The sequence below is a fragment of the Pelodiscus sinensis genome, chromosome 17 (assembly GCF_052426305.1).
Source record: "Pelodiscus sinensis isolate ZL-2025 chromosome 17, ASM5242630v1, whole genome shotgun sequence".
NCBI classification, from domain to species: Eukaryota; Metazoa; Chordata; order Testudines; family Trionychidae; genus Pelodiscus; species Pelodiscus sinensis.
The window spans coordinates 11630888-11650650 of NC_143068.1; the positions used below are offsets into that span (position 1 = coordinate 11630888).

At 41.1% G+C, this 19763-nt stretch overlaps 1 protein-coding gene across 3 annotated transcripts in view; it reads left to right on the top strand.

Annotated features, from left to right (window-relative positions):
* Positions 1-19763, top strand: part of TAF4 (TATA-box binding protein associated factor 4) — a 73038-nt gene that overhangs the window by 23720 nt on the left and 29555 nt on the right. For 2 of the 3 annotated variants that reach the window (XM_075901105.2, XM_006126163.5), the window contains exons 3-8: positions 9666-9826; positions 10401-10520; positions 12517-12636; positions 13883-14005; positions 14874-14963; positions 18542-18784. In XM_075901105.2, the coding sequence (XP_075757220.2) occupies positions 9666-9826; positions 10401-10520; positions 12517-12636; positions 13883-14005; positions 14874-14963; positions 18542-18784 (857 nt within the window). The remainder of the gene's footprint in view (positions 1-9665; positions 9827-10400; positions 10521-12516; positions 12637-13882; positions 14006-14873; positions 14964-18541; positions 18785-19763) is intronic. The other variant, XM_025186158.3, reaches the window with a different exon arrangement.

Consider the following 19763-nt stretch of genomic DNA (forward strand, 5'->3'; position numbering starts at 1 on the left):
CACATTCTTAGAAATCACTATTGAAAATATTTTTTTATAACAGTGAATATTTTTTTTTCAGTTGTGAGCCACAGTTGTGTACGTTTGCATGTGTTAGCAGTATTTTGAGCAGTACACTAGACTAATACTGTGGCAGAATATAGGGGTTGTTACAAAATTTGGTCCATCTTACCATAAATGTAGGGTCTCGACTTGCGTAGTATTTTCATGTTCTTCCCAAAATATTTTAACATGTCCACAATAGTTCAGTTGCCATTTTATGGCAACTGTGATTGCTGATTAGGGCCTTGAAGGGTCCTCAACAGCCTCTCATTAATCTGCTAAGCTAGAAAATTCACATTCTTAGAGAGCAAGGCCTTATTTATCCAAGCAGTTCAAGAGGAAGTTCAACCACAACACTGACTGGCTAAGCAAAAGACACTTTCAACAGGAGATAGGGAACTTGTTCTTTCATGTATCAAAGGTGTATGATTCTTTCCACAGTGCTTCACAGGGTAGCAAAGTCCATATCTGTGGCTTGAGGTTATTGTAGAGCAGGGCCAAGTAAAATATGGCCCGAGGATACTGGCCCACCAAGTCACTGGCTTTGGCCTGCAGATGCAACAGGAACTTCAGCCTCAGCCAGGCTCCCTGCCTGCCTGCTCCATCCCCAGCCAATGGGAACTGCCTACTTCCCTCATCCTCTCTTTGCCCTTGTGTGTCTGAATGGCTGCAAGCCTATAAAGTTGGCTGCTCTGAGTGGCCTGCCAGAGCATGGAAAGCAGGAAGCCTGGCTGCAGAACCTGCTGGGCTGTTGGCTGGGAGTCACCCTGGTATGCATTTCCTAGCCAGTCCCTGCCTCTGATACCTCAGCCCCTCTGTCCCCTCTCCTGCACCCATACCCCTTCCCAGACTCTGCATCCCAATCCTCTGCACTAGGTCACAACCCAAACCTCTGAACCTCAGTCCCCTGACCAATGTCACAACCCCCTTCTGCCTATGGACTTCAAACTTGGATTTAGCCCATCTGATTTATAATACTATTATAATGATTTAGTGTCTCTTGTTGAAAATAGTCCCAAGCACTTTATAAACTGTAGGCTCTGTTGTCCCTTCTTGGAGAACCCCAAATGCCTATTGATCTTAATGTGCGGTAGGAATGTAAAAGAGTAGTTGAGTAGTCGACTATCTGATAAGCCTAGGCTTATTGGGTAGTCAGGTCAACTAGTCGCATTTCCCTCTCCCTCTCTATCCGTGTCAGCAAGGTGGGGGGAAGCAGGAGCCAGTGTTGGGGGAAGTCGTCTTAAAAGCCAGTTCCCCCCAGCACTGTCTCTGTGGTATGTGTAAGGGGGCAGGGAGGCAGAGGTGCAGCAGCGCTCTTGCTACATTTAAAAGGCAGAGTCACAGCAGGGTTAGCTCCCAGGAACGACGTGAGCTGGGACTGCTTAATCCCGGCTCACGCCACCCCCGGAAGCTACCTCCACTGCGGCTCTGCTGTTTAGATGTAGTAGGATCCATGCTGCTATGCACCCAGCTTCTACTGCATTTAAACTGCAGAGCTGCAGTGAGGGTAGTGAATGCCCCCCATCAACTAATCGACTAGTCGATGGAAATGCCATCGACTACTTGATTAGCTGATTAATCGCAATCTAACATCCAAATGTACGGGGGTTCTCTTTCTTTGGAAACACACTGCTTTAACAGGCTTGAACCGTTGAGTTCCAACTGTTGGGAGCAGAGCAGAAGGTTAGCTTTGCACCTTTTTTACAGTACTCTCTGGTGGTACACTTATTGATCTTAAGTCACATCTCCAGTCTTCTGCCTCCATGCTCTGAAGCAGAGGTTCCTCTGAACTTCCCTCAGTCTTCTTCCTTTGAGGCATACTTTGATTTTTCTCTACTAGCTTGGTTTGCTTCTAATAGGAGAATAGTCTTTCCATATGCACCTAGGACAGGATTTGGGATTAGGCCCCGGTCAACACTGTCATTGGGTAAATTGTTCTAACAGCAAATTCAAAGGGCGCAGTATGTTCAGTTTATCTTTTCATACAGTATATGGGGAACTGCTTTCAGCAAGTATTTGGCTTTTTGATGGATGTTGAATCAAAGTTGTGAATGGGAGAGAGCTCAGAGGGGAAGCAAGATGCCAACAAACATCATGGCCACCCACTCAGGCTGGTCAGTCATCTGATGAATAAATGAGGGTTCTGCAGGACAATCTGGATTGCCACAATAACAGATCCCTACTGCCCTGCATCTGTTTCTCTGGGAAGCTCTCTAGTGACTTTGTCCTTTTTCTGATTCACTACATTAAATTTCATCCATTGTGCAATTCTTTTCTACAGTAGGACTTGACAGCACTACGTAAGAGAACACAGTGAAACACCTTGGTTTTGCAAGTGCAAATTGGATACTATTATTTTATTGTCTTAAGTTAATTCAGTCATTCTTCAGTCTTCTATTTCTCAATGCACTCCCTGCCCCCTCATCCCCCCAAAAAAGTTATTTTTAATTTCTCTGGCCTTTCTCTGTTAATTTATTCATTTAGGGATCTCTGTTCTTGAACATTGTAGTTTGATGATGACTTTGTGTTCGGTTTCATTCAGAATTTTGTTATTCTCCACCTCTGCTTTGCTCTGACATGCATGTAGCTGTTAGCCCTTTATTATAAATGCTTATGAATAGGGCCAGTAGCTGCACAGAAGTAAGAGTAGCAAGACTATGACCCCTGCCACAACTCTTTTTTTTTTTTTTTTTTTTTTTTGGTTTAAAGTCAGGACTCCTATAATTACAACACTGTGAAATTTCCAATTTAAATAGCTGAAATCATTACATTTATGATTTTAAAAATCATATGACTGAAATTGACCAAAATAGGCCACGACTTTAGTAGGGCTCTACTGTAAAAAAACAAAACCAAAACCAAAGAAACCATGCTATTTTAAAAGACCTGGTTTGCACATTAACCTTTTTGGTCAAGCAGTTTTATCAAGGTGTGAAAAATGATGTGCCCTGGGCGCTTTGTAGCTAGGTTAACTTGCCCCTGGACTTTCATCAATACCACTCCATTCATCTGCAGAAGTGGGTTGTGCCCATGAAAGCTCATGATCCCATTTACATTTTTTGTTAGTCTCTAAGGTGCTGCAGGACCATTGTTTAAGTTTTAACCTCAAGTGTAGATGTCATTCTTTTGTTGACAGTTACCTCCTGCTGGAGCCATGGACTAACTACATTGATGGAAAAACCCTTCTATTGGTGTTGATGGGAAGCAAATACACTATGGCATTATAGTGGCACAGCTTCAGTGTTGTAGAGCTGTAGTGTAGCCATTCCCTTAATTTAGACATTTTTATACACTAGCAGGGGTTTTGTCTAGACCAGAAAAAGTCCCGTTCTCTCCCCCCCCGCCCACCCTTTTAAGCTTGCTCTGTTGAAGCATCTTAACTGAAAACCCTACCCTATGCTTATGTAGGCACAGTTTTACACTTTTAGCTTGATTTTTATCAGGTTATAGTAACTAGAGCTGTTTTGACGAGTTAAGCTAGTTTAACTCGTTTGGTGGGGGGGGGGGGACGACCCATGCTTTTTTTTTTTTTTTCCTAGTCTAGACTTCATATCAACATTAGGTATGAGTACTGATTAACTTTATGTGGTGGCTAAGGTTTCCACACTAAATGTTCGGGTTTTTTTTTGATGGGGGGGGGGAGGCAATTACTTTGAATAATTTTGTATATCTTCATAAATTATCAAAATACCAATGAGTAATTTTTAATTTAGAGCTATTTCAGGCACTTCAGTTATAGTGTAGGATTGTAGCAAGGTTACAACCAGATTAATTTTATAATATTTTTCTTAGTCTTATGTTGACACTGTCTGTTGCTGTAATTTGGTAATATTAACATTATTATTTTTATTTTATAATAGGTGAACAGGACAGTTTATAATCCTGTAATAACCCAGATACAAGGAGGCTTAATTTGTATCAATACCACAGAATGTAGTTCTCTGGTGAACTATCTGCCAATTATATCAACACATTAACTCTTGACTATAAGGCTATGAAACATACAAAATTATATAGCAATAATTTATATTCTTACTTTAGAATTTAAAGTCTTGTTTCAGTTAAGGATCTAAGCTTTCAACAGCCAGGTAGGATGGGATGTAATAGACGAGATAGTGCTTCTCCATTGTCCAAGTTCAAGGTTTTAACTGCAAAATGTGAGTTTCTATTCTCTTATATAGTTTGTGTCAAAAGTTTATTTTTTGCTTCCATGATGCCAGATATCAAATTTTCTTGGTATGCGTTCTATTGCCTGTTTGCAGTGTTTCACAACTGTCAGTTTTAGGCAGTTAGTACAGTTATTCTGTATAATGCATAAACACGTTCCAATTCTGCTTGTTGCTAGTTCTCAGAACAATGAATTGCACTTAATGGGCTTGATCTTCAGGTGGACCATAACCCTATTTGCTGGCTTTCTCTCCCTTCCTTCTTTCACCCTCTTCTTGCTTTGGGAGTGTGAAACAGAGGAGCTCTAAGGCTGTTTATGTTGACAGTAATAGTGTCCTGCGTACAGTTGAACCAGTTGAGGACCATAAAAGTACAGCATGCTCTAGCCATGCAATGAGCATGGCCTCTATTCCAAGGTGGGGCCTGGAACAAGTGGCAATGGAGCTGGCTGTATTGGTTTTCTACTATAGAGAGTCTCCCATCTGCCCCGTGGGGACTGTTTATAACCCCCCTTTGCACTAGTGGAACAGTGCCAAGAGGATCTATTATAGGACAGAATCCCTCTCAGTCCCTTTCGCTCTTTCTTTAGGGTGTTTTTTGGATGAGGCAAAAAACCTTGGGTTGTGAATTTTAGAACCAAGTCTGTCACATGCAAGGTAATGGCCTTTGTCACTGAAAAGGTTTATAGTTTCACCTAGCTTTATCAGTTGGTAAAAAATGAAATATAATTTGTCACAGGGCACTGCATTTGTCTTGAACATGGCACTTGGTGTGTGTGTGTTATAAAGTACAGCAGGAGTTTGATTATTTTCAGTTCTAATCTTATTAAACTATATTGATTCAGTGTTTCTTTCCAGATCTGATTAGTGTACGATATGACAAAGCAATGAGTGAAATGGATTTGCTGCCTGATGTATCACATTTACACAGTAGAATCAAATGTAAAGTTCAGTTTGTATAGTGATATATATTTATATTATATCATTTTCTACTTCTTCAGAAACATTCCGAATTGTCCATTTTTTTGCAGTCATCAGTAGAGTATAAGGGTGATTGAGAGGAAAATTAACTGCTGTCGGAATCTCCACTGAAAAGTGAATGGAGAATTTAACCTGGTTGAGTTTTCCGAATTTTTTGTACTGAAGTAACATTGCTTTATAAAATATTACTTGCATGAAACTTAAACAGTTATTTGCCATGTTTCTAAGCTCCTCAAACAGTATAAAACATAAGTTATGACAGGAGTGAAAAGTTTTATGTTGCTTTTAATTGATTAGCTAGAAAATATTTTTCTTTGAAATCTGATATAGAAACTGAATTCAATTAATGCCATGATTTGCAAGATTATAACTGGGGGGGAAAAAAGCAATTTTTCATCAGAAAAAATAAACTTCTTATATTCATGCTTAGTAATATAACTCATTGTGTGCAGTAGTCATAACTGGACACTAGTTGAACGATGTTATTTATATTAGTCCCTTGTTGATGTAACCTATCTTAAATTCTCTCTCTACTGATTTGCTTTTGTAAAGAAAGGTAACTTCATAAATACTGGAGATCAGCGTTTTTTACATTGACTTTCCCCTGTATATCCTCACATTGCAATTTAAATTCAGTGTAATCGTTTTATCTTTGAAGTCATCTAGTGGAGAAATTAAATGTGTAGCTTGAGAACACTAGCTTTGAAAACATGCATGAAAATGGTGTTAAGTCTTTGTTCATAAACAGATGCATTGAATTGTTTAAAAAAAGCAATCTAGAACCTGACAGTTTCACAATTTTATCTTCTAGAAGTGCCTTACAACAGACCGTCCACTGTAGTTGGAGATCTAGAATGCTCTAACTTTACCTGCTGATTTTCATGTAAAACTGAATCTACACTACAAAACGAATTCAACTTAAATTATATTAGTGTACTGCCACTGTGGTAATTAAAGGGGCAGCTGTGTTAGTTGATATGTGCAAACACAGCAAGGAGTCTTGTGGCACCTTAACAGATTTATTTGGACACAAACCCTCTTCATCACCAAGTATCTGACAAAGTGAGTTTTTGCTCATGAAAGCATATGCCCAGATAAATCATTAGTCTTTAAGGCAGGATTTGGGACCCTTTGAATCAGGGGCCACTGACCACAGGAAAAAAATCAGTTGGGGGCTGCACACAAGTGAGAAACAAAAAGGGGAAAAAAACAACCACCCTCACTGATGTGGCCCCGAACTGAGGAGAAAGACACTCCCCACATTTTCCTCACACATCAGAGCCTGGGGGAGCGCTAGGCTAGTAGATTTTGCGTGCTCCAGCCCCATAGGGGAGGTGGCCAGGAGGGCTGGAGCGCTAGCGCAGGCTTCCTAATGCTAGGGGGGAGTCCCAGTCCTTGGGGACCGGATCCATGGGTTGGATGCAGCCCCCGGGCCTTAGGTTCCCCACCCGTGCTTTAAGGTGCCACAGAACTCCTAGTTGTTTTTGAAGTAATTAAATTGGCTTTGCATGTCAATGCTACACTCCTATTGACACTAGGATGGCTTACATTGATTTCACTGTCGATATGAGGTGCTGACAGCTGGAGCCCTGCCATTGTGAATGGCAGCAACATGTGATGTAAGCAATGCAGTGTGACGTTGCATTGATCTAACTATAGCATATTTACTATGCCTTTTTCAATTATGTTAGTGAATTAAATTTTAGAGAAGCTGCTTAACTAGATTGACATAAGCTGCCTCATGTCAACTTAACTTTGTGGTGTGGCCTCTATTTTTGTGTGTGCAAAAGTAGGTGTAGTTTTTCACTTACGCCGAAACTTTTAGAACTGTTAACTCTTTTTGCCACTATTTTTGTATCCACAGCTTTGATTCCTTGGGCATTTTCAGAGGTGCTGAGGACTAGGGATGTTAAATATTGGTTAATTAAATACAGGCAGTCCCCGGGTTAGGTACAAGATAGGGACTATAGGTTTGTTCTTAAGTTGAATCTGTATGTAAGTTGGAACTGGCGTCAGCCGCTGCTGAAACTGATCAGTTTCAACCGCGGCTGAATCTGGACGCCAGTTCTGACTTACATACAGATTCAACTTAAGAACCCCAGGCGTCCCCAAGTCAGCTGCTGCTGAAACTGATCAGCGGCTGATTCCAGGAAGCCTGGGGCAGAGCAACTCTGCCTCGGGCTTCCTGTAGTAAGCCGCTGGTCAGTTTCAGCAGCGGCTGACTTGGGGACGCCTGGGGCAGAGCAGCTGGGGTGCTGCTGGGTTGCCCCAGTAGCGCGGCTCCTCGGCGCTACTGGAGCAACCCAGCAGGACCCCAGCTGCTCTGCCTCAGGCGTCCTGATTCAGCCGCTTCTGAAACTGACCAGCAGCGGCTGAATCAGGACTCCTGGGGCAGAGCAGCTGGGGTGCTGCTGGGTTGGTCCGGAGCAGCGCTGCGGGACCAACCCGGCAGCCCCTAGCTGCTCTACCCCAGGGGTAGGCAAGAAAAGCCCGGTCTGCTTGGGGGGGGCACTAGCTGCACCCCCCCCCCCCAGGCAGACCAGGGAGACAGGGGTGGGGACGCCCAAGTCCTCCACGGCTTTGCTCCATCTCCGTGGTCTGCTGACCTGGGAGACACGGAGCAAAGCCGCAGAGCACACGGGCAGCGGGAGAGTCCAGGCGCGCTGCGCTGTCCCACTGCTGGCGTGCTCCGAGGCTTTGCTCCCCAACTCCCTGGTCTGCAGGGAGACGGGGAGCAAAGCCTTGGAGCACGCCTGCAGTGGGACAGCCCAGGCGCCGGCTTCCCCCGCGGCTTTGCAAAGCCGCGGAGGGGCTGGGGCTGCAGGGCCAGCCCCTCCGTGGCTTTGCAAAGCTGCGGAGGGGCTGGCCCTGCAACCCCAGCCCCTCCACGGCTTTGCAAAGCCGCCGGGGGAAGCCGGCGGTGGGACAGCCCAGGCATGCCTGGGCTGCCCGGCTGCCCGAGCCCCTCCGCGGCTTTGCTCCGCGTCTTCCTGGTCTGCAGACCAGGGAGACGCGGAGCAGCTTTTCTCGCCCCGGAGTACACGGGCGGTGGGACCGCGAGGTCCCGCAGTCTGTGTCCTCTGGCTCGAGAAAAGCCGCGTTCGTAACTGCGGATCTGACGTAAGTTGGATCTGCGTAAGTTGGGGAGTGCCTGTAGTTTAGTAACCTCATGAATTCTTATCGGTTAGTCAGATATTCTTTAGTCCCCAAGGGCAGGACTGGCAGCCAGTGCACTCTGGCCTCACTCCCAAGGAACCTCCTGCCACTCCATACTGCTGCCTCTGATACCAGGCGGGAGCTGGTCCATGAGGAGAGCCAGTTTAAAAACCATCGTCCCTTGTGGACTGGCTGCCTGTCAAAGGCAGCAGCACAGGGTAATAGAGGCAGCAGCACGGGATGGCAGCAGCCCCTGTCTGGTTGGGGGTTGAGCTCCCGGACCCAGTATAAGCTAGAACTGAGCTGGGCTGCCTGGCTGCCCATCTCCTAATACACTTTAAGTGCAGAGCCACAGTTGGGATAGGTCCCAGACTCCCACGTGAGTCAGGACTGAGCCATGCTGCTGGCCAGCCTGCTAAAGATGTACTTGGGAAAGGGGGGGAAATGCATGTAGTTTATAGCATTAACCTATAAGCTTTTGCTTATTGGTTAATCGACTACACTATTACATCCTTACTGAGGACTGACTGCTGATATTGGCCAGACGGCAGCACACAAAATTAATAAGCAGTTGGGAAATACTTTGGTTAGATGTACCAGGCCCTGGTTACAAAAACAAACATAGCTGCTACTATCTGCAAATCTAACCGTTTATATGTAACCTTACGTCTGATTCTCTACAGCTACCCAGTTGGGTCAACTGTTTGGTTATGTGACTGAACAGGGAATGACTGCCTCATTGCTCTCTCTATTTTATTTATCTTTTGGGGCGTAATGTAGCACAGTACCATCTGTCTCAGAAGCACTTGAGAGAGATTATGATATTATAACCACTTTCATTGCTAAATTTGTTATGGAAAATTAATTTAGAAGTTGGAGAAATGTGTTACTGTTAACTTTTTTTTTTCTAGCGAGGCTAATGGTAATATTGTATAATGGCAGGATTTTCTTTCAGTTGAAGCACTTTTTATGAAGTGCATACCTTAGAAAAGAATAAGATGTTTTTAGGGGTACTGGTTTTAATCTGTCATATGGAATGTTGTTGTATATTATGTGTGTGTAATATTGTACATAACTTGACAGAGTTACAGAAAAGTTCTTTTAGTTGTAGTTGAGGTTTTATGATTGGATATTTATCTCTCTCTAAGATTTTTGTAGACTAGGTGTGTCAGAATGTAGGCTACTTGTAGTTGAATGTATATTCTCGTGTACATGCTAATTTCAAATTTGTTGGGCTTTAAGAATTTTGGAGTCACTTAGTTTTTGTGATGTGGCTATTTGCACGTGCAGAACATTTCTTGACCTTTCTTTTTTTCACAGGCATGGTCTTGGTACGTAGCGAAAATGGACAGTTACTGATGATCCCTCAACAAGCCTTGGCACAAATGCAGGCACATGCCCAGTCCCAGCCTCAAAATACCATGACTCCTCGTCCTGCAACACCTACCAGTGCCCCCCCAGTACAGATATCAACAGTGCCGGTGAGTTGATGATAATTTTCCTACACATATAAATTAATAAATTATTTTCCTTAAATATTTGTCTCTGCATTTAGTCACTAGGAAAATGAGGGACTACTAATCCTGGGTTTTGGCAGTAATAGGTCAAGGCAGTGCTGTTATAAGCATCACCGTACAGCACTAGCACAGTGCATCCCATTTGTGTTTGACTGTTTTTCACTGAAACTGATGTTCACTTCAGTTGAATGGCAGTAAACTTAAAACTGATCAAGAGAGAGACTTTTAGACTATGAGGCTCATTGCCATAATAAATCAATTTAGTATGATTTTGTGAATTTAAGAACCAAGAACTTAGTATGATTTTGTTTGATGCTGAAAAGGGTTAGATATTACTGTGTATGTGACCATCATGGTTGTGTTAAATAGGGTGTAAAAATCCTACAGGCAGATTGTTCTAAAATAGTCCTTGCACTTTCTTCCGAAATATCTTCTACTGGCTGCTGTCAGAGGTAAGTTACTGGACTAGATGAACCATTCCTCTGATCTTATATTGCACTTACGTTCAAACTTGAACATAATTCGGATTCTTTTGCAGGCTCCTGGAACACCTATAATTGCACGGCAGGTGACACCAACTACTATAATCAAGCAGGTGTCTCAGGCTCAGACAACTGTACAGCCTACGACAACATTACAGCGTCCTCCTGTAGTGCAGGTGAATTTGTAGAAAACGTAGATATGAACAATGAAAATATGAATTGTTAAAATAACTTGGAGTAAAATACTGTTTGGGATTATCATCTCTGGGTGAGCTCTGAGTACATAGAACACTTTTCCATTCCCTAAAATGTCTGGTAGTTTATGATTATCTCAGATTTTGGACCTCCGCTACTCAGCAACATTCCTTTCAAAGTCAGCTTTGTTTTTGAAAAGCCTGTGTTTGTTTAAAGAACCCCTTATGTCTCCCCCCAAAGGAACAGACACAAATTTCCCTTTTGATTTGAAACGCTCTTCAATGCTATAGGACTATAGTTCCATTATTGTCTTCGTTCTAAGCTTTTTAAAGGGTCCTCATTATGAACTTCCTCCTACCCTATAATTCCTCTTAAAGGAATGGTATGGAAAGATTAATCTCCCGCCTCCAGGTCTTCTGCTTTGCTTTGTATATCCACAGGAATTCAACGTACTCAAGGATGTATTATGGACATGGTGCCTCCTCAGCTTGGGGACTCTGTCCTTATGAACAGTTCTGACTAATAGGGTCAGCCACATTTTCTATTCACACCACCAAGAAAATCTGGAAGTAGGGACTGGAGTTGGAGTGTTACATGCAACACTGATATCATCTGATTCCTACACTTTTTTTTTTTTTAATGCTTTCTTTCCTCTTTAAGCTGATGACAGATGAGTCATTGAAAGGTTTCCTTAAAAGTTCCTCTTCTTTCCATTGAGCACCAAGTGCATTGTTCTTGTTCTCCTTTAATCTAGTTCTAGTCTATACTGAAGGGGAAGACTGTGCACTGACCTATCCAGAATTGAGCCCTGCTTTATGCAATAGTGCCTCCCTCATTTTCACTACTCTTGTGCTAGATGAGCAAATTCACTTTGTCTGTCTTGCCTTTTGGAGTGAACACACAATGGTAACACACTTTGCTTTTCTCTTTTCCTAACAGCAGTGTAAATTGGGTAATCCTCCTCTTCTTCCCCAAAAAACAATAAAATGTTGCTTTGAAAAGTCTAGTGTGCCTTCTGTTGTGTACCTTGTATTAGTTCAGAAGAGTAGCTTTAGGAATGGACTATTAATGCAAGTGCTCAGAACTAATCCTAATGAGCAATTACTTTTTGATGCAAAAGATTGTCATCAGTGGCTTAGGGGTATACCTTGAAAGCCAACAGGCAAGTCTGTGTAACTGGAGCCTTTCCTGTATACGTTTAGTTTTTTACTTAAAGACATTATTTCTGCATTGTTTGTTTGAGGGTTTGGGTGGGTTTTTTGTTTATGGAGGTTTTTTTTTAAAAACACGCTTGTAAATATTAAATGTTTTGAAAAGAGCTCTTTTCCCTTTTTGGCAGTGTTTTTCCTAAATTTCTGAATCTGGCTGAAGGGTTCTACCACGACTGTCATTTTTTTAAAGGAATGTTCAAATTAAAAATCCTATTGTACAAAAAAACCTTGCATTTTTCTTCTGTGCATTAGAACAATTTCAGAGCCATAATGAATGAGTTTTGTGTAACTTTATGAAGAAAATTACTCTCTCCAGCTTTTCACCAGAGTCTTTACCACACGATGCCTTTAAAAAAACAAACCAAAAAAACCCCTTGGTTTCAGGATGAATGGCAGTTGAGGAAAACAAGTAAATTAACTTTGGATGTATAGATAGCAGAAAGTATAGCACTAGCTTAATAGTGCTTTGGGACTTGAGCAATGTTTTCATGCTCAGTGTTATACTGTCTTTTATCCTGTATCCCAAAATCATGCATTCTTTAATCAACTTTTAGTATTTTCAGTTTTAAATATGTAGTATATTCTGCCATCTGGTGGCTCTTTCTTTGAACTGCAGCAGATAGCTGATGGTATATCCAGTTTGGGTTTTTTGTAGCAGCTGTGAAGGATGTTCCAGAGTTCTGTGATTTGGTCATTCTTTCTCCTTTGATTATGTGGTACAAAAAAAAACCATTTTCACACACTTCCATGCCTGTATTCTCTACAGCCTCAGATAGTTCTGGGTGGTACCGCACAAACAACAGCATTAGGAACAGCGACAGCAGTACAGAGTGGAACTCCTCAGAGAACTGTGCAAGGAGCAACAGCAACCTCCACTGCTGCCACAGTAAGATCATGGTTACAAGCTCAAACTGCACATGTGTTTAAAATCCTGTGCTACTGTATTCCTTATACACCTTTTGTACAACCATGTAAGTAAATTAACATGATCAGAATAAGGAACAAATCAAGACTGATTTCCCTAGTAGTATTGGTTTTGGTGGAAATGAATGAAATTTGGTAGGAAAAATATAATTTAGGATACATGTAAGCAAATAAGATCTGAATTTTGACTGACACACTTTCTTGGGTTGGTAATTATAGTATATAGGACTCTTTCTTTTCTGAAACACTTTGACTGCCCTCTGGAACATTGGCAAATCACTTGTCCAACATTTTATTCAGTTTCCTAATAGGACTAGAACTCAATTACCGTTTCAAAATATATATCAAATATCTTCAAGATAGGCAGTGAATGATGGCATAAGAGGAAGAATCCAGGTGGAGTGCCTTTTGTTCTTTAGGAAGATAACCATCAATACTACTTGCTTTTAATATATCGTATGAAATCTAAGTATGAGGTTAAATGGTACAGGGTTGACTTCCATTCCCCAAATATTTTGTGTACACCAGCTTCATGCATCACTGCAAATTAGTATGTTTTAATAATAGAAATATACAATATTTGATTGTGACACACCTGTAAACCTTCTGTCAATTTTATTATGTACTTCACACTATATGGGATGTAAAATCTTAGGTAATAGTCTGTGTGTTGTGGTGTTGCAGAAGAAAGATCTAAGGATTCAGAGGGACTCGTACCTCACAGACCACAACCAAGTCATAAGCCAAGGGAGTTCTTTCTTAGACAGCAATATATCATTTTAACTGGATTGATGTGGTCTTTTTATCTGTTGCTTCATTTTGGGCTTCCAACTTTACCCATGTAGCTTTGTCACATTTGCTAAAAGGCAGATGAAAGCAACACACTTGCTCTGTGACAAGCCATCTTTCAGAATTTACAGCTTTTCTTTAGAAGCAACTTTTGGCTCACTTGGCCACTTTGGAAGCACCCTACCTTTGAAAATATACTTGTGTGGTGCTTCCCGTCCCTGTTGTCCTAAATAGAAAAGTCCCCAAGTCACTTTGAAACCCAAACTTCCCACATGGTAGAACTTTGTAATAGGAGTAAAATATCTACTTTTTAAAACCATCAGGTAAAGGAGCATGTCTGGTAAACTTCCAACTGAAGAGGCACATCTTGCTTCACTTTCCTAACTTTCTTTTCCCTCCCTCTTTCCCCTCCCCAATAGGAAACTATGGAGAATGTGAAGAAATGCAAGAATTTTCTATCTACATTAATAAAACTGGCTTCATCTGGAAAACAGTCTTCAGAGACTACAGCTAATGTGAAAGAGCTAGTACAAAACTTGTTGGTAAGAAAAACTAATTAAAACTACTGATACATCAAGATGCTGGCTAAATTTAATTAATAAGATTAAGTTTTATGAAAAATAGGATATTTTAAAACCTATGATAAGTAGATATTTTGCATGTTGTTTTCCTTATGGATTAAAAATGACATTTTTAAAACCCAGCATTTTCTTATAGTGTTTGCAATGCAGATATCATACCATTGTACTAAAATGTGCAGCTTATTAGCCTGATGTCATGAGATGAGTGGAATGCAAAAAGAATGCAGTATGAATGGTGAATATTAGAATTTAAGAATCTTCATTTCAAAAATTTTTACTGATCTACAGAGTCATTAACAAGTATAAGGATTTTTAATTAGAGTCCATCAGTATGCTCTATTTGAGGATGAAAATTCACAATATTTTATGTATAAATGTATTTTTGGACAAAAATATTACATACCAGTATTAAAAAATGTTGTTTTTAGTATTTGTAGAGTACCTGACAAAATGAATTTTAAAACAGGGTGTACTTTTTTTGTGTCAAAGGAAAGTTGTGTGTTAGGATCTTTTGATAAAACTTTCAAGTAATGTTGCAATTCAGTTTCCATTGTATAAATCAATCAGAGTTGTGGATTTTTTTGATTTTGCCTACTTCAGTTACTGTCTCTGAGACTGATATAAATTGTTTTTCACAAGTGGATTGTACAGAACCAATATGCCCCTACCTTTGAAAATAGGGGCTACTTTTGATGAATAAAAAAATAGCAAGGCCCCATGGAACGAACAACTAATTGTTAATAAATTAGTGGGCCTTTTGAATTAAATGTGATCCTTATGTATAACGTTAACTCATTTGGTAAACTTGAATATCTGTTTTGTTTCCTAGGATGGAAAAATTGAAGCAGAAGACTTTACCAGTAGGCTGTACCGAGAACTTAATTCTTCACCGCAACCTTATCTTGTGCCTTTCCTGAAGGTAACTCTTATGCCCCTTGCTCTTTTATTATTTTTCATTGCTTACTTATCTGAGCAGTAGCACATCAGTTAATAAGATACCCTTCCAGAAGAGTATGTGTGCATGTTTTAAATGTTACCAGATCAGATTTTATAAAAGATCCTTTAAAATACACACACACACACACACACACACACACACACACACACACACACACACACACACACACACACACACACACACACACACACACACACACACACACACACACACACACACACATTTTGCTTCCAAGTCTCCTGAGATTTTTTCCCCCGAATGTTTTATTAACTGTACTAAATGAGCACAGGTTCCACTCTAGTAGCTAAATTGGTTTAATAAGAGATCTGGAATACAAATATTATTTTCAGTGATCAAAGCCATTTATCTGCAAAACTCTTCAAGCAATTGGCACCTTAGTTTGCACTCTTGGCAGGTAGACCAAGGATTGAATGGCATGGAGACTGAGATGTTCTCTCATTCCTAGAAGTGATCTCAGAAGAACAGGCTTGAAGCACTTTGAGCAGTATGGGAAAACTTGCACAGTTGATGCCTATGCTGTTTTATGGATAAACAGTAAATTTTATTTTCTGGGGCTGTCTATCTGGGGCATCTCATAAGTACTTACAGTATCATGATGATTCTTTGTGGAACCCAAAAGTATGTTAGCACCTTGCAAAACAAATAGAATGTCACTATACTTGCCCCAAAGAATTGGCAATCTAAAATTACACTAAATACAACAAGCAAAACTACAGAAATAGGATGCTTGGAAGGACAAGGAGCACACAATAAAAATGTTTGACTGTATAAATGCTTAAGGGGGCAGAGAGAAAGTTGCATGTGCAACCTTCCCTTTGGCATTTCCTGTCTCTTAAGGCTGCATAGCGATGCACTTATAATTGTTGTTACAGCCTTTTCTTGCCTTTGATATTTAAGGAAATCTCTGATCTGTGGAGCAAATGGAAAACTGTGGTTTAGGATTCAGAAATCTTCAAGCATTAGTATACTGTGATGCTTCCTGGGAGAGGAGACATACTGAGATGTAACAACCTGCTCAGTACTAGATACCTCATTGTGGCCAGACATGGTGTCACAGCTCTCTCATTGGGCTAATGCCCCCTGCCAGTCATTGTTCTGGTTCTATAGCAGTTTCTCTCCCAATGACTCAGCCCTCTGGCTGGGTCACCATCTTTAGTTTATCCCTTTTGGGGCACCGCTGTTGAGACTTTTTTAAACTTTGAATACAAAACAGGTTCTTCTGCCCTCCCTGGGACTGTTTCTCAGTCTCTTTGAGGTTCAGCCTGTAGCCCTTTCAGCTGAAGTTGGTAAGGAAACCCATTCCCACTTTGGACACCGAGTTCCAGCTCTAGGTGCTATTCTGAGCAGTGAAAGCTGCTTTTTTGCCCATGTTGAGGTTTTTCCTGGGCCACTTCCTACCTTGCGGCTTCTTGCTTTTTATGTGTGTCTATCAGTGTCAGTGTTCGACAAATACCTTTGATGTCGAAACCCGCGCGTCCAGACTACCTGATCAGCTGTTTGTCGGCTCAGCGCGGCAGCCATGTAAATTTAAATGAAGCGGCGATTATTTAAATCGCCGCTTCATTTTCCTATGTCTGGTAGCCTAATCTACATACCTCTGGCGACAGAGACATGTAGTCTAGACATACCCTAAATGTGATCCTGGCAATTGCAGAACAGTAAGTCTAATGTCAGTACCAGGCAAATTAGTTGAAACTAGGGAAGTTAAATATCGGTTAATTGAATAGTCGATTTACCTTATGAATTCTTATTGGTTACTCAACTATTCTGTAGTCCCTGGGGGTGGGACTGGCAGCCAGTGCAATTCAGCCCCACTCTTGAGGAGCCCCTTGCCACTTCGCTCCTCTGTATCAGAGGCAGCAGCGTTGGGTTGCTTGGCGGGAGCTGGTCTGTGAAGGGAGCCAGTTTAAAACCAGCTCCTCTTGTGGACTGCCTGCCTGTTGCCCCATGCTGTTGATACAGTGGCAGCAGCGTGGAGTGGCAGCAGCCCCTGTCCCGGGGGGAAGGTCTGAGCTCTTGGACCCGGTGTGAACCAACGCTGAGATGGGCTAGCTGCCTGCGTGGCTCCTAATACACTTTAAATGCAGAGCCACAGCAGGGGTAGGTCCCGTACCCAGTGCAAGCCAGAACTGAGCCATGCTGCTGGCCAGCCTGCTAAAATATTTACTGGAGGTGTGTATGGGGGGAAATTAATGAAGTCTATAGCATTAACCTATAAGCTTTTGCTAATCAGTTAAATGACTACTGTTACATCCCTAGTTGAAACTATAGTTAAGAATAGAATTGTCAGACCTGTAGATGAACCTAATCTGTTGGTGAAAAGTCAACATGGATTCTGTAAAGGGAAATCATGCCTTACTAATCTACTCAAGATCTTTTAAGGGGTCAACAAGCATGCGGACAAGGGGATCCAGTATATATCATGTACTTAGTTTTCCAGAAAGCCTTTGATAAGGTCCCTCACCAAAGGCTCTTAAGTAAAGCTAGTTGACATGGGATAAGAGGGAAGGTCCTCTCATGGACTGATAACTGATTAAAAGACAGGAAAAAAAGGATGGGAATAAATGGATGGTTTTCAGAATGGAGAGAGGTAACTCGTGGTGTCCTCCAAGGGTCCATACTGGGACCAATCTTGTTCAACCTATTTATACATGATCTGGAGAAAGGGGTAAAAGTGAGGTGGCAAAATTTGCAGATGGTAATCAACAGCTCAAGATAGTTAAGAACAAAGCAGACTGTGAAGAGTTTCAAAAGGATCTCACCAAACTAAGTGATTGGGCAACAAAATGGCAAATGAAATTTAATGTTGATAAATGCAAATTAATGCACATTCAAAAAAAAAAATCCCAACTATATATACAAAATGATGGGGGATACTTTAGCTACAAATACTCGAGAGAGATCTTGGCGACACTGTGGGTAGTTGTTTGAAAATATCCATGCAATGTACAGCAGCAGTCAAAAAAGCTCTTTGTTAGCACTTGGTTTAGTATGCTAATAGACTTCCGTTGTGAAATACACAGTGGTCCACCAAAGACATGTGTCCTATTTCTTGTTTAGAGAATTTTATCTTGGGTTAGGATAATGTTGAACGGTCTCCATTTAACTTCAAGGCCTAGAGAACATAAGTTTCAGCATGCACATGTGACTTCTCACATTTCCATGTATACATCTTGCAGTGATTATGATGACCTATATGACACAGGCTCTTTTTAGATCTTACATAACATTTTCTTCATGAACCCAAGGGATTCTTTTACCCATGTCTTCTGCTAGATTACTAGAGAAGCCCTTGGGTCGCACAATATTATGTTTTAATTGTAAAACCAGACTGAAAATTTTTGACAGCTTGAGACAAATGCACTTATCCATTTTTTTTTTAAATTTTAAAAAACAATAGCTACATGATTCCTGTTGGAGCTCCATGATATAGGAGTTTTGTACTCAGCAAAATTTTAACTTATCAAGAATTCACCATAGTTATGTGACAATATGTTCGTTCTTTCTCTCTTCTCCAGAGGAGTTTACCTGCCTTGAGACAGTTAACCCCAGACTCAGCAGCTTTTATTCAGCAAAGTCAACAGCAGCAGCCCACAACGCAAGCAACAACTGCGCTGACAGCAGTGATGCTGAGCAGCTCAGTTCAGCGCACAGCAGGAAAGGCCACTGCCACTGTAACAAGTACTCTCCAGCAGCCTGTAATTAGTCTAACTCAGCCTACGCAAGTTGGGGTTGGCAAACAAGGGCAACCTACACCACTGGTACGTAAACCAAAGTGCATCATCTATTACTGCACTGTTTTGGCTTTTGAAGTATAATGACTTTCCCTCTTAAATTAACACTTTAGCTCAGCTAGAGACCTTTTTATGAACACTTAAAGAAGGTAGTAACTGCTAAGAAAATAATGTATTTTAAATACAGCAGTGATTAAAGTCCTCTATCATTTTCTAACTTTAAAAAATAAAAAATAAGCCTATTCTTTCAATCAATGCCTAAAATCTGGGTCAATATTTGTTTAAAACAGTTCTAAGAATACACGACCTTTCTATGCATGTGTAACAATATAAAATTGTATCTTTTTAAATCTAGGTTACACAATTTGTGGCCTTTTTTTGAAGGAATGCAGATCATTTGGTAGCTTATATTAATTGGAGAAGGGAAAGTATATTAATACTCGATTTGTTGAAGAGCAACACAAATTATTAAAGGTCTAGAAAACATGAGCTATGAAGCAAGGCTGAAGGAATTGGGCTTGTTTAGTTTGGAAAAGAGAAGACTGAGAGGGGACATGATAGCGGTTTTCAGGTATCTAAAAGGGTGTCACAGGGAGAAGGGGGGAAAATTGTTCTCCTTGACCTCTGATGACAGGACAAGAAGCAATGGGCTTAAATTGCAGTAAGGGAGGTTTAGGTTGGCATTAGGAAAAACTGTCAGGGTGGTTAAACACTGGAATAAATTGCCTAGGGAGGTTATGGAAATTCCATCACTGGAGATATTTAAGAGCAGGTTAGACAGACATCTATCAGGGATGATCCAGACCATGCTCGGTCCTGCCTTGAGGGCAGGGGACTGGACTTGATCTCTCAAAGGCTCTTCCAGTTTTAGTATTCTGTGATCGTGTGATTGCATTTAACAAGAAATCTTTATACTACAGAATTGGTTCCTTTCTAAAGAACTTGATCAACATAATGCAGTTGATCAGACTGCCACATGTCCATGTTCAACTTTGAGTTGTCCATA